This window comes from Tricharina praecox, assembly GCF_024521635.1.
Source record: "Tricharina praecox strain CBS 144465 chromosome Unknown BZA05scaffold_1, whole genome shotgun sequence".
NCBI lineage: Eukaryota > Fungi > Ascomycota > Pezizomycetes > Pezizales > Pyronemataceae > Tricharina > Tricharina praecox.
In genome coordinates, this window is record NW_026250403.1 from 720,209 (window position 1) to 735,893 (window position 15,685).

At 53.7% G+C, this 15,685-nt stretch overlaps 8 protein-coding genes across 8 annotated transcripts; 4 read left to right on the forward strand and 4 right to left on the reverse strand.

Moving 5' to 3' along the window:
• Positions 1–826: 826 nt before the first annotated feature.
• On the forward strand, positions 827–1,734 carry BZA05DRAFT_6663 (uncharacterized protein). Its single transcript, XM_051488542.1, has 2 exons — positions 827–1,004; positions 1,062–1,734. Exons 1-2 carry the CDS (start codon positions 891–893, stop codon positions 1,614–1,616), a joined length of 669 nt encoding a protein of 222 aa, XP_051344135.1. The 5' UTR covers positions 827–890; the 3' UTR covers positions 1,617–1,734.
• A 1,292-nt stretch (positions 1,735–3,026) lies between these two features.
• BZA05DRAFT_329719 (uncharacterized protein) lies at positions 3,027–4,154 on the reverse strand (the record flags this gene model as incomplete). The annotated part of the gene is made up of 4 exons (XM_051480500.1): positions 3,027–3,688; positions 3,752–3,838; positions 3,888–3,926; positions 3,995–4,154. 4 exons carry the CDS (start codon positions 4,152–4,154, stop codon positions 3,027–3,029), a joined length of 948 nt encoding a protein of 315 aa, XP_051344136.1.
• A 569-nt stretch (positions 4,155–4,723) lies between these two features.
• BZA05DRAFT_381548 (uncharacterized protein) lies at positions 4,724–5,901 on the forward strand. Its single transcript, XM_051482025.1, has one exon. It carries the CDS (start codon positions 4,884–4,886, stop codon positions 5,673–5,675), a length of 792 nt encoding a protein of 263 aa, XP_051344137.1. The 5' UTR covers positions 4,724–4,883; the 3' UTR covers positions 5,676–5,901.
• A 193-nt stretch (positions 5,902–6,094) lies between these two features.
• BZA05DRAFT_440185 (uncharacterized protein) lies at positions 6,095–6,623 on the forward strand (the record flags this gene model as incomplete). Its single annotated transcript, XM_051486581.1, has 3 exons — positions 6,095–6,290; positions 6,367–6,428; positions 6,510–6,623. 3 exons carry the CDS (start codon positions 6,095–6,097, stop codon positions 6,621–6,623), a joined length of 372 nt encoding a protein of 123 aa, XP_051344138.1.
• A 513-nt stretch (positions 6,624–7,136) lies between these two features.
• On the reverse strand, positions 7,137–7,430 carry BZA05DRAFT_329498 (ATP synthase complex subunit H-domain-containing protein; the record flags this gene model as incomplete). The annotated part of the gene is made up of 1 exon (XM_051480493.1): positions 7,137–7,430. The coding sequence occupies one exon, from the start codon at positions 7,428–7,430 to the stop codon at positions 7,137–7,139; it is 294 nt and encodes a 97-aa protein (XP_051344139.1).
• A 1,605-nt stretch (positions 7,431–9,035) lies between these two features.
• BZA05DRAFT_440187 (uncharacterized protein) lies at positions 9,036–10,818 on the forward strand (the record flags this gene model as incomplete). The annotated part of the gene is made up of 3 exons (XM_051486582.1): positions 9,036–9,957; positions 10,004–10,635; positions 10,693–10,818. 3 exons carry the CDS (start codon positions 9,036–9,038, stop codon positions 10,816–10,818), a joined length of 1,680 nt encoding a protein of 559 aa, XP_051344140.1.
• Positions 10,819–11,196: 378 nt separating this feature from the next.
• On the reverse strand, positions 11,197–15,321 carry BZA05DRAFT_6743 (vacuolar protein sorting-associated protein 35). Its single transcript, XM_051488551.1, has 11 exons — positions 14,950–15,321; positions 14,690–14,853; positions 14,572–14,614; positions 14,412–14,498; positions 14,289–14,357; positions 13,953–14,227; positions 13,233–13,901; positions 13,143–13,164; positions 12,655–13,093; positions 11,909–12,598; positions 11,197–11,856 (listed from the first exon to the last, which is right to left on the reverse strand). The coding sequence occupies exons 1-11, from the start codon at positions 15,060–15,062 to the stop codon at positions 11,695–11,697; spliced, it is 2,733 nt and encodes a 910-aa protein (XP_051344141.1). The 5' UTR covers positions 15,063–15,321; the 3' UTR covers positions 11,197–11,694.
• Positions 14,948–15,632, reverse strand: BZA05DRAFT_6723 (uncharacterized protein). The gene has a single exon (XM_051488547.1). The coding sequence runs from the start codon at positions 15,530–15,532 to the stop codon at positions 15,065–15,067; it is 468 nt and encodes a 155-aa protein (XP_051344142.1). The 5' UTR covers positions 15,533–15,632; the 3' UTR covers positions 14,948–15,064.
• Between the last annotated feature and the right edge of the window lie 53 nt (positions 15,633–15,685).

Below are 15,685 nucleotides of genomic sequence, written 5' to 3' on the forward strand. Positions count from 1 at the left end.
GTTTATATACTATACCATAGTCTTCGGGCAAGTAAGCAGTAGATAGGGTTAATAGCATAGGACTGCGAGCGGGAGGGGCGGGTGTGGTCCCAGTTGCCAACGATCGGGTGATCTGCAGGATAGTGGAGAGGATCACAAGTACCCGAATGGGAAAGGACGGCTGTCCGGCACACAATGGAAGGGATCGAGAATGGCCGAGATGTTGGGAAGGTGAATACCACTCCGGTCGGCCGCGCTTCCGGCGGCTAGCTGTTGCTCAATGGCGGTTACACTGCGTCCGAGTACACAACCTCGAAGCCCCTCCCGCTCCCCCCAATGCACGATTCCGCTGAGGCGTTGTGGCCCTCCCCCCACACTATGACCTCGCCCACGAGCTACGAGCGTCTCGCGGAAAGCGAGGGCACAGCCCTGCGTACCGGCACTCCGGTCCGGTACCTGGCATAGGGACACAACGTGGGTACGTAGGCGCTAAAAGGCCCTCGGCTCCCTCAGTGATGCTTGTCGTGTGTATCTATGCGCAGCGAGTCTGGACCCAATTTTGCAAGCGAGATCTTTCGAGCCCTTGCACCCTGGCCCGCGAGCTCATTGCTCATTGGTGAAGGGGAGCGAGGAAATCGGTAGCGCTCACTACCGCTAACTCGATACATCTGGGTGCATGCCGACGGTCGGGGTGATCCACCTCCTGCCTGCGAAGGGGAGCCACTGCTGTGGGTGGCTATCGTCGTCGTGGACTCGTGGCGAATATTGTGGGCATGGGAAAGGGGCTGGTGTATGGTGCTATGATAGTGGAGGTATATAAATCCGGCTCGTCCGGCGGGCGTGGATGGAAGTGAGTCTACTGCCTCACCACCCATACACTCGTTAAACCTGCCCGCATACACTCTTTCAACATGAAGTTCACCGTCCTCGCCCTCCTCGCCGCCGCCTGCGCCGTCTCCGCCGCGCCCGGGCCCGATTACAACAACCACGCACACTACCAGCCGGCCAAAGTCTCCACGACGACGGTGCGTCGCTCCTCCGCCTTTCCCGCAGGCTCTGCATAAAACTGACATCCGGGGCAGAAATGGAGCGTCAAGTATGTGCCGACGACGGTGTTCCGATACAACGGCTACCGCACCGTTACTGAGACGAGGGTAAAGACGAAGACGCAGTACCGCACCGTCCAGGGCTACAAGAACGACGTCACCACGACCGTCTCAAAGTGCACTGTGACCCGCACGCTGGGCTACCAGGTGTGTCCCTCGCACTCGACCAGCACCGTCACCATCCCGACCACCGTCAACATCCCGACCACCGTCGACATTCCAACGACAGTCACGATCCCGACCACCGTCAACATCCCGACCACCGTCGACATCCCAACGACAGTCACGATCCCGACGACGGTCACGCTCCCCGGCGAAGGCGAGGTCGTCACCGTCACGATCCCTGGCGCGCCCACCCCAGTCGACGACGAGGTCATCACCGTTACCGTCCCGACCACTGTCAACGGCGAGATCACTACCGTCACCGTCCCCACGACCGTCACCGAGAAAACTACTATAACGTTGTACATAACGACGTTGACGATTCCGGGCGCGGGAGAGGTCACTACCGTCACCGCGTGCACAGTATAGACGAGTTTGGTGGGGAAAGGGGGGGAGGCGGTGGGAAGATGCGGTGGAATTGTAGATTTAATGTAATCGAGCGGGGACTTAATGGCTACTATGTATATCGAGCAATGTAACTAAGTACATACCCATACTGTAATCATCATTCCGATAAGTACGGTAGGTACATAGAGCATTGATTCATTTTTACCCAGTCCTTAGTTGTCGACTGCGAGCCCATCTAGAGTACACACGTCGAGTGATTCAAGAACATCCCGCCATAGCCCATGCGCCGTACGGCGTACGCCACCTTCAACTTTGCAGCAAAACTCGAAACTCGATCTGTACCGCGATTAACGTGATGACACTTGTAATCACTCGATCACTCGGTCACGGCTGGCCCGCTCACAGTCGAAATCCATACATAAAAGTCTTGGAATCCACACAAGTCTTGCAATCGAGTGAGGGGAGTAGGAGGAGGAGGAGGAGGAAGAGTAGGAGGAAGAGTAGGAGGGTGCTGAGGTTGACAATGAATGAGGAAACGGAGTGTGTATTGCCATGGTCTAATAGATAGGCCCTAAGCCATTCATGATTAAACAAAAGTTAATAAGCCTTAGAATCCTCAGTAGATTGAATAGGGTACAGTATGATACGATAAACTAAAAACCAAACCAAAAAAATAAGTCTTGGAATCATTAATGGTGTAGGAAGTATCTAAGCTTTAAAAGGCCATTCAAGTCGGTAAGGGTATCATCCATCGAAGAAAGCCTCACGGGCAATGTTTTGAAGAATACCAATTGTACACAATTTCCAAATCCCAATCGGTTTACATAGCATCAAACCAATGAACCATCCATACAGCATGCAGTACCAATTATAACAATGAACAAACACCATAACGCAGAGAAAGAGACATACACGCACAGACAGAGTAGAGATTATAGGACGGAGGTAAAGGTATGACAATGACCAAGTCTCAAGTCCTTCCAATAAATGAACAGCAGTCTGCAAGACAGATGACGTAAATCACAAATACAGAGAAAACTGAGATAGAAAGAAATTGGAGTGAAAATAGAATACTCAAATAGAATTCCCTCTAATATCATCCGGCCATCATCTAGTGTTAGCCCGGGGCACTCCGCCGGCACCTGTTGTGCTGCGCGTCCTCTTTGCCGCCTTGGTCTCGCTATAGTTCATCACGGACCGACTACGAAACCGCTGAGCACGCTTGTATTTACAGTAAAGGGAGATGAAGTCCTGCAACAACAATCGAATATCTCATCAGCACTGCTTTGCATTACGGACTGTGGGCAGTGCGACTGTCAGGTAAAGGGAATACGGGGGGGCAAGCTCGGACAAGCAGGATAACTGCAACGTAATACCCGCGGTGATCACCCGCACCGATTCTTACTCAATCGCAGCATTTGGCATGACGGGCTAACTTCCAATCGTCGGGATTGCATTTTGGATGGCACATACCTTTAAAACAACAACCATCAAACCTCCTGCAACATTTCGTGCCAGCTGTGTGGGCAGCCACTTCCTTACTTTGTCTCCTCCCCAACCTGCAGGTAACCGGCTGAGCGACTGCCCGATGATCTTGGCCACGGAAGGCCAGAGAAGAGCCCCAAGAATCATCGAAGTGACGTTGCTGCCCTGGAGAATGATGTTGTGATTCTCCAATCTGACCTCGCCGTCCCACTGCTGTTGAGCGTCGATTTCTACTTCGACGATAGGAGGCGCAGGATCCTGGGCTCGGCGGTTGCCGCGTCGTCGGCCGCCCTGACCATTGCCCTGCCGCTCCCGCTGCTGCCGTTGCTGTTCTTGCGCTTCGGCGTTTTCGAGCTGGAATTTCGGAGTGGTCTCCTTGATCCATCGAGCCTCATGGACGGCGATGTAGCGCTGCCACAAGGTGTTATACGCACTACGTATATACGGCAGTAGGGCAAGGGTTATCTGGGGCGACGGCGGGAGGGTGAAGTGCAAAGGATCGGTGTGGCAAAAGAAAATGACCGGAAGAACCGGGAGGACGGAATCGAAGACTCGAGTTCGTGACGCAATAAGAACGAATGGTATCAGCGGAAGGCCAACACCAAGGCCTGTATACATCCACAATTAGCACGGCGGCATTGCGTAAGGGGCGCATGGTTGTGGACACTTACGCCACGTCCACTGAAATTCAGAATCTCGGCCAAGCAATATCTCATTGGCGTATTCCGGCCCGCATATCGTGTAGATCGTGTTGACGCCTAACTGAATCAGAAACGGCAACTGCTAATCAATCGGAAGCCAGCTCACCGTAAACGGTACATCCAACGAACAGCACCGATCCAACTCCTGTCAAGGGATAAGCCAACGTGACCAGCCAACAGCCTCGGACTGCGGGGTAGATTGATTTATCGTACCGCCAAACGCGACAAATGCCCCCGCCTTGCCCGCAATCCTCCCAGCCTGGTCCACCATGTCCAACACGACGCTCTGCTCCTCCTTCAGCCGTATTGGCGTCTTGCACTGCGGGCACGCCGGTTTCTGATTGCTCCCATTCTCGATTCCAGTCTTCTGCATGTCTGCGATCCAGTCCAACAGACATGCTTCGTGCGCCACCAGTGTGCACTTGCATGGAGCCTTCCACTCGCCACGCGGCCTATCTTCCTCTCCTTCTGACGCGAAGCAGATCCAGCAGCGTATCTCCTCCTCCTCTGGCACTGGCGATGCTCGGGCGGTCGACGACGTGCGCGGTGTTAAAGGGATTAGCGTGCTGTCGGAGTCTGATGCGAGGGCGTCGGCGGAGCTTGTCTGCGTAGGCGACTGGGTGGCGCGACCATTGGGGTTGTGCTGTCGCGTTGCCGCAGCGGGGGTTTGCGAGGAATTCGACATAGCTGCCGAGTGCGGTGGTTGTTTGCTGTGGGGTAGGTGGGATAAAGGTTTGCGGGTCGAGGTACCTCCGGCGGAGCTGAGCTGGGGGAGGAGATGGGGCACAGACAAAGCGGGTACTCTGTTTAGAGTGGGATACAAGAGAGGTCAAGGCAAGCCGAGGACCAACAAGATCCCAGCACTTTGGATGCCGTAATTGGTCTGGTTGCTTCACGTGCGGGCCGTCGCGCTGTGCGACCTGAGAACTCCCGGTACACTGCTAGTCACTGATGAGGGCACGTATGAGCGTTGCATGGTTGAGTGCCTGTGAACTTACACGATTATCTCTCCACCTCCTAACAGATATACTTCACAACACTGACCAACCCACACAACAAACTTACAACAGTTCTGTAGCACCGCACCGTCCATCAACTTACCATGCCGCCGCCTCTCACCCTGGAGATCTCCTCCTCCATCATCTTCCCACGCTCCAACTCCCTCGGCGATGGCAGCATAGTAATCGACGTCTCCCCGCCATCTCCCGCGGGCGGCAGCCGTCCCATGCAGCAGCCGCTCCGCAAGGATGTGCTCAAAACCGGACCCGAGCACCCTATCTACCGCCTGCCACAATCCATCTCCTCAGGCGGCCTCAAAGTCCACTTGAACCAGTACACGCCTCCCAACCCGCGCGGGATCGAGAAGATTCAGCGGCGCTCCTTGATCTCGGCGATTGACGAGGAACACATCATCTTTGAGATTGCGAAGGCGTCGCTGGGCGATGCTGGCGCGGAGTATGCCATTCACAACTTCTTGCGCGAGGATGGTGAGGGGTCGTATGGACGCGGCTCGGTGAAGTTTACACCAGGATGGTTCTCGGGAGGCGTCTGGACAGTGGCTTATGTATATAAGTCTGCGGGACAGGTGCAGGAGTCGCGAGTGGACCTGAGGGTCGATGAGGGCGGGAAGGAGGATGGTATATGGAAGATGACGTTTCCCATGGAAGGCGTGATTGCGAGGGAACGGCCGCAGGAGGAGGGCGCGTTCGCGGAGAATGGAAGGTCCATCGATATTGTTGACGGCTCGCCAGGATTGGAGGGCTGGAGTGATGCCGAATGGAGGGACTTTTTGGCGGCGTGCTGGATCACGAAAGTGTGGAATATTTGCACGAGGACTCAGTGGTTTAGTGCGAGTATACGGAAGGGTGAGGCGAATGGTCTTAGGACATGGTAGTCATATGAATTCATTGATTTTGTTGTTGAAATCGTCAAGATCTCAGGATTGTGTGCACTTATAATTATGAATGAACGAATGTGTTGGCCTATTTCTTCTATCTATTCGCTCAAGCTTCACCTGAAGATGTCTAATAGCTTTGCAAGTGAATATTCGCTGAAAGGTTTCTGATACCTATTCCACCCACCAGCGTCAGGAGCTCAGAGAGAGAGAAAGTTAATTTATTGTCGCGACAGCCTGTCTAGACTATGGAGATCGTCTAGGCTGGCTCATCCGGGGTCCGGCTCTCATCGAAGTCCCGGACCTAGTGATATCCCATGAAACCACTTACCCTCCCCTCCCCACCGCTTCCCAGTAACTACTGGTTTCAGTTCCTACCGGGAATTGCCGCTCTCTACCATCCCACCTCGCCGCTCACCATGCTCGCAACACGGCTCCTCCAGTCGGCCGCACGCACGTACAAAGCGCGGCATCCATGGCCGCCAGACTTCTCGCTGCTCAGCCAGAAGGAGCAGTTCCGCCTCGAACGTCGATACCGCCGGCGCGCAAAGCTGAAGTGGGCACGTCCACGCCTGATGAAGGCGGTTACGTTTACGCAGTGGGGGAGCGTTGCTTGTTTGTTCCCCTACCGCCGGAAAGGAACGGAATGGAGTATGAAACGGTGGAGCTGATTCTGCGGGAAATGAAACAGTTGTGCTGGGCTATGGTGTTTTCTGGGCCGATTGGGGTAACGATGGGCATATTTTCCTCCCGGTACGTTTTTTTTTCCTTGCGGAGGGGTGTGTGTGGATGGACTCTTGGGAACTGACGATGGGCATGGCATGGCACGCGCAGATACGCAATTGGGTCGCAGAGAAGAAGGCCAGCTTCTGGTCCGTGCAGGTTCCCGCGGCGCCACAGTCGGCTGCGGGGGGAAGAGCTACCCCTGCTACGGACGAACGGAAGTGACACTGTACTGGGAGCTGGAAGATGAGCTGATGAGGTGAGCTAGCTGGTTGGTTTTGCTGGTGGAACTGTACGATAGGTGTATACGATGGGTGGAAGGAATGGGTGATTGGTGGGCATGAGGGTGGGGGTATTGTCGAGATCTCTCTTTGCAATATCGAAGTCTACAAATCGTACGATAGCTCCTCTCGACACTTCTAAGGCTCGGGATTTAATCTCTACCCCCATACGTAGTATTAGGCATACAGCTCTGACTACATGGTTGGAAATTTAAGCAATCACTCGTTCGTAGGAAAGTTGGTCAACGGGGGGATCTTTTGCCTTGCGCACCAAAAGGATGACTGCGCTTTCCACGATATTCCATACACAATCTGTACACCTCCACCGAATGATCCTCAACCCCATTTCCATTTCCATTACCTTTCCGCCAGCCAGCCAGCCAAAGGAAAAGCACGAAAACCCAAGCATCTATTTCAAATTAGAGTACAATGCATCCCACCGCTTTTTGTATTGTCTCTAGTGGTGAGCAACGTTGTCGTTACCGAAAACAACGTCCTCCTCGAACCAGTCCTCCTCCTTTGCGGCGACCTCGCCATCAACGGCGGAACCCTGACCCTCAACCTCAACTGTCTGAGACTCGTAGGCAGCGAGCTCCTCGGCGATGCTGGCATTGGCGGACTCGGGGAGACCGGGCGCGGCGGGGGCCGACCACTTCTTGACAGCCTCTGCGGCCTCCGCGGCGGACTCAGGCTTGGGCTTGTAGTTGCGCAATTCGCGGAGGTAGATGTCCTGGATCGGGTCCGTGGTCATGGCTGCTATCGGGATTACGTCAGGCTTTCTGTATCTCTCTGTCTGATGGTGATGTGGGGCGCACCGGAGCGGACGGCCGTAGGAGCGATGAAAGTGCGGGTCATCGTGGATTGCCGGAAGGCAGCACGGGTGAGTGCGGAGCGCTGGCGATTGTGGTGGGGCTCATGTTAGTCGAGGTTCCGTGCATTGGGTGGGGGGTTGGCGGAGGTGTTGAGAGAAATCCTTACCGACGATCTTAGAGACTGGGCCAACATTGTGATTGCGACTGAGGTTGAAGAGTGGAGAAATTCGAATCGGCGGAACGACGGTGGGTGGATGGGCAGATATAACTTGCTGGCGTTGAATTGATCGGGATGGGGGGAGGTTCGAATTGCCGGGGGTTTGGTCTCGGAAGAAAGGATTGGAGCACTCGCATAGCGATTATTACCCGGCGTGTAACCGGCAACGCAACAGCAACGACACCTATCGGACGATGGTCATGCCACTAATCTAAGTAATAGAGTGGGTGTAGAAGCAGAGAACACGCGGGCTCAGTAATCGGGATTGAGGGGGAGCGGATCACGATTGCCGATTGACGCTCGTTCCGTTTGATGGAAGCCGTGCGGCAGCCAAGCACGTGGGCCTGATCATAGGCTGTCACCCGCTTTGCTGTAGTTAGCCTCCTTGCAATGTTTGCCCAATGATCCGGCCACTCTGCTAGATATAAGCCACTTATAGGCACACGAAGTCACTCGATTCCACATACACTACTGCTCGAGTTGTATACCTCGCTGTTCAGTACATGTTCGCGTTTCCGCATCTCCTGCAGCATTCCGAAAATTGTTCGATTGACCCAAGTATCGTGCAGGCTCCCGAGTTGGATTGACTCACAGTCATCAATAGCTGTGTAGCGATCACTTGGCGAGGCTCTGGTTCTGGACGTTACCTTGGAGGATACAAACTTACACCACCATCACTCGCTCACTCGATGGTTTGGTTATTAGAAATGGGTGCTCAGCGTATCTCTAAATCTTGAACACGGCTACCTCACTTGCCTCCCTCACCCTGCAATGTTTCTCGCATTTTGTTTGCCTTAAAGTTCAAGCACTTATGTGAGTTGCCCTACTACATCTTCTACCATCACCACCTCTCCTCACCACCTCTCCTCACCACGACGACGACAACGACCCTCTGCCTTGCTCTCTCAACGACCCCACTCCCCACGTCACCACCTAGCCAAAACAACCTTCAAGACCTCCCTTACTTCTAACTCTTTCAGCTCATCGATAAACCACTTACGACGACACATTTGTTGATCGCACAACATCAACACTTTCCACCTCTTCCCTACTACAATGTAAGTTGCTCTTGCTCCCGCATTGATTATATTGAACTGCACGATCGAAGCCCGAAGCCCGTTGCTGTTGTTGCTGCGCCTACTGCTCCTGTTGCTGCGCCTACTGCCCCTGTTGCTGCGCCTGCTGCGCCTGTTGCACCTGCTGCATATGCGTCATCTACTGCTGTTGCTGTTGCTGCTCCCGCCGCCGCTGAATTAGAAGTGGTCTATAAAAGAGGACGACAGCGAACCCACTGACCAACGCTTTCATAGACCAAACATTCCACAAAATGAGCTGGAATCTCTTCGACAGTATCAAGGAATCCTACATCTGCCCCGAATGCAAAGAGGTCCCGCCCAAGTTCACCGAGGACTTCGGTTCCGGCGACGTAATCTGCACTAGCTGCGGACTGATCCTCGGTGAAATCGTCGATACCCGTTCGGAATGGCGCACGTTCTCGGGCGATGGCGAGAGCAGCAAGGCCGATCCGAACCGTATAGGCAATGGATACAACCCCTTTCTGATCGGTGAGGAGCTGCACACCAGAATTGGGGACAGCAGGGGAGTTCATGCTTCTGTCAGAAACCTCAGGCAAGCGCAGGACAAAGTGACCGGTGAGACGAAGAATGTTCGTCTGCGCGAGGGGTTCGACAAGATAGACTCCTACTGTGTCGTGGGCAAGCTCAATAGAATGGTGGTCGAGAACGCCAAGGAGCTGTTTTCTACCGGCTTCCAGAAGGGAGTCATCCGTAACGTCCAGGACGAGTGGATCTTTTCAGTGATCTACCATGCCTGCAAGCGTGCGAAGGCTCACGCCGGAATGAAGGAAATCGGCACCTTGCATGGTGGACCGACAAAGCCGTTTTCCAAGCAGTACCATAAGCTCCAGAAGTTCCTGCTGGACGAGAGCATGGCCATGGTTGCGGAAGCCGAGGTCAAGGGGGAGAATGTGAGCGCTGCTATCGACAGCTACGGTGGCTCGTTTGTTGTTGGTGCGAAGCAGTTGCTCCCCAAGTTCTGCGCTCAGTTCAAACTTCCGCATTGGTCGCTTTTCCTCGCCGGTGAGATCGCAGACGCTATCTCCGATTCTCTGCTCCTCACGTCCAGGGCCGGACCAAATGTTGCCACATCGATTGTCTACTTACTCTGCCACCTCATCGGCACCCCGAAGCCTTTGTCGGATATCTATCCCATTTCCAACCTCTCTCCAGGTTTGGCTCCCGATCTGCTTGCCTCGCACCGACTAACAGATCCCAGGCACGATCCAGAAATCCATCAAGATTTTGTCCCAGGGCAAGGACGAGCTTATCGCCAACCGCTTCTGGCCCAAGGACTCCAAAATCAACATCGAAGCCTTCGATAACATACTGGAGCCAAAGTGGTGCACGGTCAGGCCGACTGGAAAGCGGGGAAGACAGAATGAAGAAGATCAGGAGAAGCCTCAAGAGAAAAAGGTCAAGACTGAGCTCTCTGGTTCGCAGTTGACCAGCAACTCGCTGCCCACCAGCAACTCGCAGTTCCCCAATAACTCGCAGTTCCCCAACAACTCGCAGTTAACCAGCAACTCGCAGCCCATCAACAGCTCGCAGTTGACCAACAATTCGCAGGTAACCAACAACTCACGGCCCACCAGCAGCTCGGGAAGTAGCCAGGAGTCCAAGGGTGGTACTCCTTCTGCGTCCGCTTACGGCTCAGGCCGCGGAAAGGTTGCTGCTGCTACCACCGCCGCTACCATGCCGAAGAAGGAAATGCCAAAGAAAGAAATGCTCAAGAAGGAAATGCCGATGAAGGAAATGCCCAAGAAGAAAGTTCCCAAGAAGAAACTGCCCGAGAACTGTGGTATCGGCTTGCACAGATACAAGACCACGGGGCCATTCAATTGGCACGGTGTAAGTGCCATTTGTTCCCCGTTTTGATCAGGACAGGAGAAACTAACGTTCGCACAGCTCTTGCTCCCAGGACCCGTCTTGTACAAAGCCTCTTCGGGTCCCCCTCCCTTCAAGAATTATCTTCCTCTCAACAATCCTAGAGCTGCTACCTCCAAGAACCTCAATGAATCTAGATACTACTAGAGAGTAGCAGAAGGATAGCAGGTGAGAACTGGCTGGCTGAACTAGTGCTACCTACCCATACCCTTTGTTTTCGAGTATTCGCACCTGAGTGTTCGAATGCGTTACGCTTTTTACCTTTCCTGTATACCTACTCTTTCCTGTATCACTTACCTACCTAGCCGGCTTCTTCTGTACCTTCTTGAATACCCCGTTCCTGTTACTTTTCTTTTCCGCTTACTGTATTTCAGCATGTGACACTACCATCCGTGATTGTTAAACTTGGAGTACTGGAGTTTTGGAGTATTTTGTTTTGTTTTTGTCATTGATTGTACGGACCTACGGAGTAGACGGCGTTTCGGCGGGAGGGCTATTCGAGAGAGAGAGAGAGAGAGAGAGAGAGACAGCATCAATTTATTGTCGCATGCGGCCTTACTAGACTAGGTATGGCGACCAGAAGAGGGTTATTCGAAAAGAAGTAGAACGAGTGACACGGAATGTAAATGTGTGCGAGTGCGAGTGCGATATGGATAGTATGGATGGATACCATCAAGTGAAGTCAAGTCAAAGAAAATCCTCCCTCGTCATAAAATCAACAATTTACAGTCACTCACAAATAAAAGGCAAAATTACTTAATCACAGTCGCAAGCATCTCATCTCTACAATTCCCCTCTCCCACCCTCTCCCTGTCTCACTCCTCGTCTTTTCTCCCTCCTCAACCAACACCTCGCAAACCAACACAAGAAACGAAAGAAAAAAGAAAAAACGGCAGCAACCACACCTCACAAAACAGGCAAGCAAGCATTACTTCCTCACTTCCTCTCATCGCCCGCCACCGCAACCGCAGCGGTAACAGTACTGGTCAGCAACGATAGCCATTCCCTTCCGATACCGATCTCCTACTTCGGATCGAGAACGATGCCCTCAAAGTCGCGGGACGCAATATACTCCAGCGTGCGCTCGAAGTGTTTCCTCGGCAGGTCCGTGGACCCGCCGACTTCTGCGCTAGCCAGGTTAGAGTGGATCAGCTCGATCAGCCCGTTGAGGTATTTGACCGTAACCTTTTGTCGTTCGTCAGCGAGAGGCGAGGAGTGGGGGAGGGGAAAAACTCACGGCTTCATTTTGTCTATCGAAATAGTAAACGTATCGATTCAAGATCTCGACAAACAGCTCCACGCTGACAGCGGTATCCATGCAGGCATCTGCGACGCGCAGAGCACGCTGGAGACACTCAAGCACGCGCTTGCCGTCTCTGTACAGCGGGGATTTCTCGTCCTCGTCTCTGGCAGGGACCTCGACAGCCCACCACAGGTGCGAAGCGAGGTACACGGCTCTGCATTGGTCCGGTTTCTTGAGGAGTTTGCTACCGTGAAGGGCACATTTAGTGATGAGGTTATCGTAGTTCTCTTTGCTAAAGTTTCTGGTGGCGTGCAGAGCGTTTGCGATTACGGTTACAGCTTGGAATTGCGCGCGTGAGTCGGAAATCGCCTCTTCGTAGACTGTGAAAGCTTGCGCGAAGAACTCGTAGGCAACCTCTTCGAACTCGCATTGGTCGGCGACTTGGCCGCAGAAGAGGAACAGGCGGAGCGAAAGGTCGGCGGAGACTATGCGCACGTACAAGCCGGATATGCTTTGGTGCATGAACTTGTATAGCGCGGCGGACATGGTCGACCATTCATTGTCGTAGTGCTCGCGAGCCTTGAAGCGGCGGGCCAGCTTGATCGACTGCGTGATGAGTGCCGGCGTCGTGTACCGGATCCTATCACCGCCCTCGTTGAAAGCCTTTTTGGCGGCTTGCAGGAGCTATCGGGAGTCGGTGAGTGGTGGAACATTGAACGAGTGATATCATGTGCAAATACCTTGAACTGGACTTCATTATTGTCACTGTGCAAAAGGTGGACCATCCTGGCGAGAAGACCCTGCTCCTCCATCGTCTCATCCGTCTCCAGGTCACGACCAGATCTCCGCGTCTGTGTAGCGGGATATCCGGCAGCTGCTTGTTGCTGGCCCTCCCGGATCAAAACGCGGATCAAGTTGAAAACGCCCTCTGCGTATTCCGGTGTCTGTATCTTTGTCTGATTCTTGAGAATATTATGCACAACGACATTCGCAACGGAGCGGCGGGTTGGGTATGACTGAGCGTGGAGGAGGGGGAGATAGCTCGGAAGAGCAAGCACAGTGAAGAGGGACGCATAGGAGTTGACCGGCGCCAGCATCAGGTTGAGGATGTTCTGCTGGCAGGCTGGGGAGTGCAAATCGGCACTGTTGGCCATATCGGCGACCTTCTGATTCGTGTATCTAGAACAATCAGTCCACAATGCCGCTAGTCGGGGTTTTGGCGACTCACTTCAAGATCTGGTCGACATATTCTTCAGTTTCATACCAACCGGTTAGCCAAAGCTTCTGTCAGGGGCGGGAAAATCAAGCCTCGTCTTACCCAGTCGGTCGGGATAGATCTTCAGGGCCAGGTTTGCAAGGGAAACGAGAAGAGCGATGATGTCTTGAATCGGGAGATTTTGCGCCTTCGATGATACCCGGAAATCAGCCTGCGGTTCCGAACTGGAGTGACCAAACGCCCTCGTGTGTGCCCTTACATTCACCAGATTCAACACCTGCTCGTAGAAAATCTCGTAGAGCTTGACGTCGTCGGGAATTCCCTTAGCCGGTTTCTTCGGCTCCGAGTCCTCAGCCGTCTCGCTCTCGACTTTGGTTGACTCTGTTACTTCAGATGCCTCGGAGGCTGCCGTTCCTTTGTCTTCTCCATTGGCAGACGACGCCGAATCTGTCGACCGTGCGCCGTCCAGCTCATACGGCTCCGTTGTCGGTGGTGGCTCTTTGATAGACCCTGGAGGGGACTGTGAGCTAGCCTGCGACTCATCCGTCACATCGAGCCTCTCCATCAGCTTCTGCGCCGCTTCTTCCTCTTTCCGCAGCCGCTCCTCGGGTGTCTCGGACTGTGCTTCTCGGGTGGCGTATGCAGAAAGACGGTCCATGAGTCCGATGACAATAGCTTTCACATTGACATTGGGATTGAGCCTAGCAGTCGCTGACAGGAAAGCGTCTAACGTGTGCAGATGGAACTCATCGGGGAAAACCTGGGTGATGACTATGCAGCGTTAACACTGTATTTGATATACGGATACCGTATGATGCCTACCCTCAAGCAGATACTCCTGGGCGAGAACGTCACGGCACTGCACAACCTGCTCCAGCAATGGGGGAAGTATGACGTTCTTGTACGTCTCAAGGTCCACCAGCTGGCTCAACCTGACCAAATTGCTGCCCACGAGGAGCTGCAGTTCCTTCCGCTCCTGGGTTCTCTTCTCTCGTTCCCGGGAGTGGCCTTGGTGCTGCAGTCGGACCCAGAGCTTGTTCATCTCGATGAAGTTCGTGATGATGAAGGAGATGGAGTCCTGGAAATTGCCTTCTGGCCTGGGGATACCGTCAGCGCACACGAATTCGGACCTTCGAGTTCATCTTTCCAGTGACTGACCCGTCGTTGGTGCCGGTAGGAAGTGAATCTCGAGCTTGCTGAGATAGGTAGTATCGTAAGAACAGCCCTCTGAGTCTCCCAGTCAGCGAAAAAGGCCCACGTGCCAAAGCGAGTCCGACGTACCTTATCGGATGCTGAACACCTCTGCACATCTCCATCATATCCTTCATGATTTCCTTGACTGGCGCATCGGGAATGGACATGTAGACCCTGATGGTTTGCGGGAACGCGTCAGAACCCTAGTACACCAGCTTCGACAATAGTTCGGGAGTGTCCAACTCACGTTCCAACCGTCACCATCAAGTACAATCGCGGCACGATGTTTCCTACAAGAAGTCAGCCCACTACCGGTAGACGGACAGTTGCAACTCCACTCCTCCTCTCGCCCGGGGACATCGTACCGGCATACTGAACGAGCTCGTACAGGTCGGCCAGGTGATTAACCGGGTGACTGTCACGGAGGAATACGGACAGATGCCGAAGGGCGTCGAACACGGCCATGTAGAGCTCATAGTACTTTTTGGGACTGAGTGAGCTCGTCCGAAGTTCCGAGACCAAGGTGGAGCTGTGAGGGGGGGTGGGGAGGATGGCATTAGCTGTGTGGCGGCGGCAGGCGTCGGAGGAGCAGTGTTGGACGCGCATTGGCGCTTTTTATGCTTACCTGCACTTTAAAGCATCCATCAGTTTACCTTGTGTCTCGAGACATTTCCGCATAAGCTGGGTCTGCTGGCGCACCACGGCCAGAGCATCGTGTAAAAGGACGGCCTCTTCCATGCTTAGCTTCCCCGCAAGGGACGGAATCGGCGGTTCGGGGTGCGTATAGGACAGAACGTCGGCAGTTTCGGGTGGAGCTGTGTGTGGGATTCGGGGGTTGTTTGGCGGCGAGGTAGCGAGGGCCGAATGTGTTGCGAAGTTCGGGGGTGGGGTGTTTCAGCGGGCACGAGGCGGTGGTGGTGGTGGTTGATGCGGGATAAGTATGGTGGGTTGAAGGGATGAGATTGACGTACGTTGCCAGAGACAACCGGACGAGACACACCAACTACCAAACCACCACCACCACCACTATCCCACCACGACACTACAACACCACACCGCCACACTCTAGCTAGCCATCTCCAATTCAATTCAATGAAAACGGCGAGAAACATAAAAGCGATAGGTATTTGATTGATGATCGTGGTAGTAGTAGTGGTGGTCGTGGAGGAGGAGGTGGTAGTGGAGATGATGATGATGATGATGGACATCCATAGCCGTAAAGCCGCATTCTCTCGTGTTGGATATCTCGTCGATTCTATGTCAGCTGTCAGCTCTCGATGAATAGATATATAAGCGTAAATAGTTGTTACTCTACTCTATGTAAACCCTCCGCCTACAACTGCTCACCAACGACTTCAGCA

Coding starts and splice junctions, on each gene's coding strand:
- BZA05DRAFT_6663 (XM_051488542.1), top strand. CDS start 891: ATGAAGTTCACCGTCCTCGCCCTCCTCGCCGCCGCCTGCGCCGTCTCC. Junction 1,005..1,061: donor CCAAAGTCTCCACGACGACG/GTGCGTCGCTCC, acceptor CATCCGGGGCAG/AAATGGAGCGTCAAGTATGT.
- BZA05DRAFT_381548 (XM_051482025.1), top strand. CDS start 4,884: ATGCCGCCGCCTCTCACCCTGGAGATCTCCTCCTCCATCATCTTCCCA.
- BZA05DRAFT_6743 (XM_051488551.1), bottom strand. CDS start 15,062: ATGGAAGAGGCCGTCCTTTTACACGATGCTCTGGCCGTGGTGCGCCAG. Junction 13,165..13,232: donor GATCTATCCCGACCGACTGG/GTAAGACGAGGC, acceptor ATGAAACTGAAG/AATATGTCGACCAGATCTTG. Junction 13,094..13,142: donor TATGTCGACCAGATCTTGAA/GTGAGTCGCCAA, acceptor TGATTGTTCTAG/ATACACGAATCAGAAGGTCG.
- BZA05DRAFT_6723 (XM_051488547.1), bottom strand. CDS start 15,532: ATGTCCATCATCATCATCATCATCTCCACTACCACCTCCTCCTCCACG.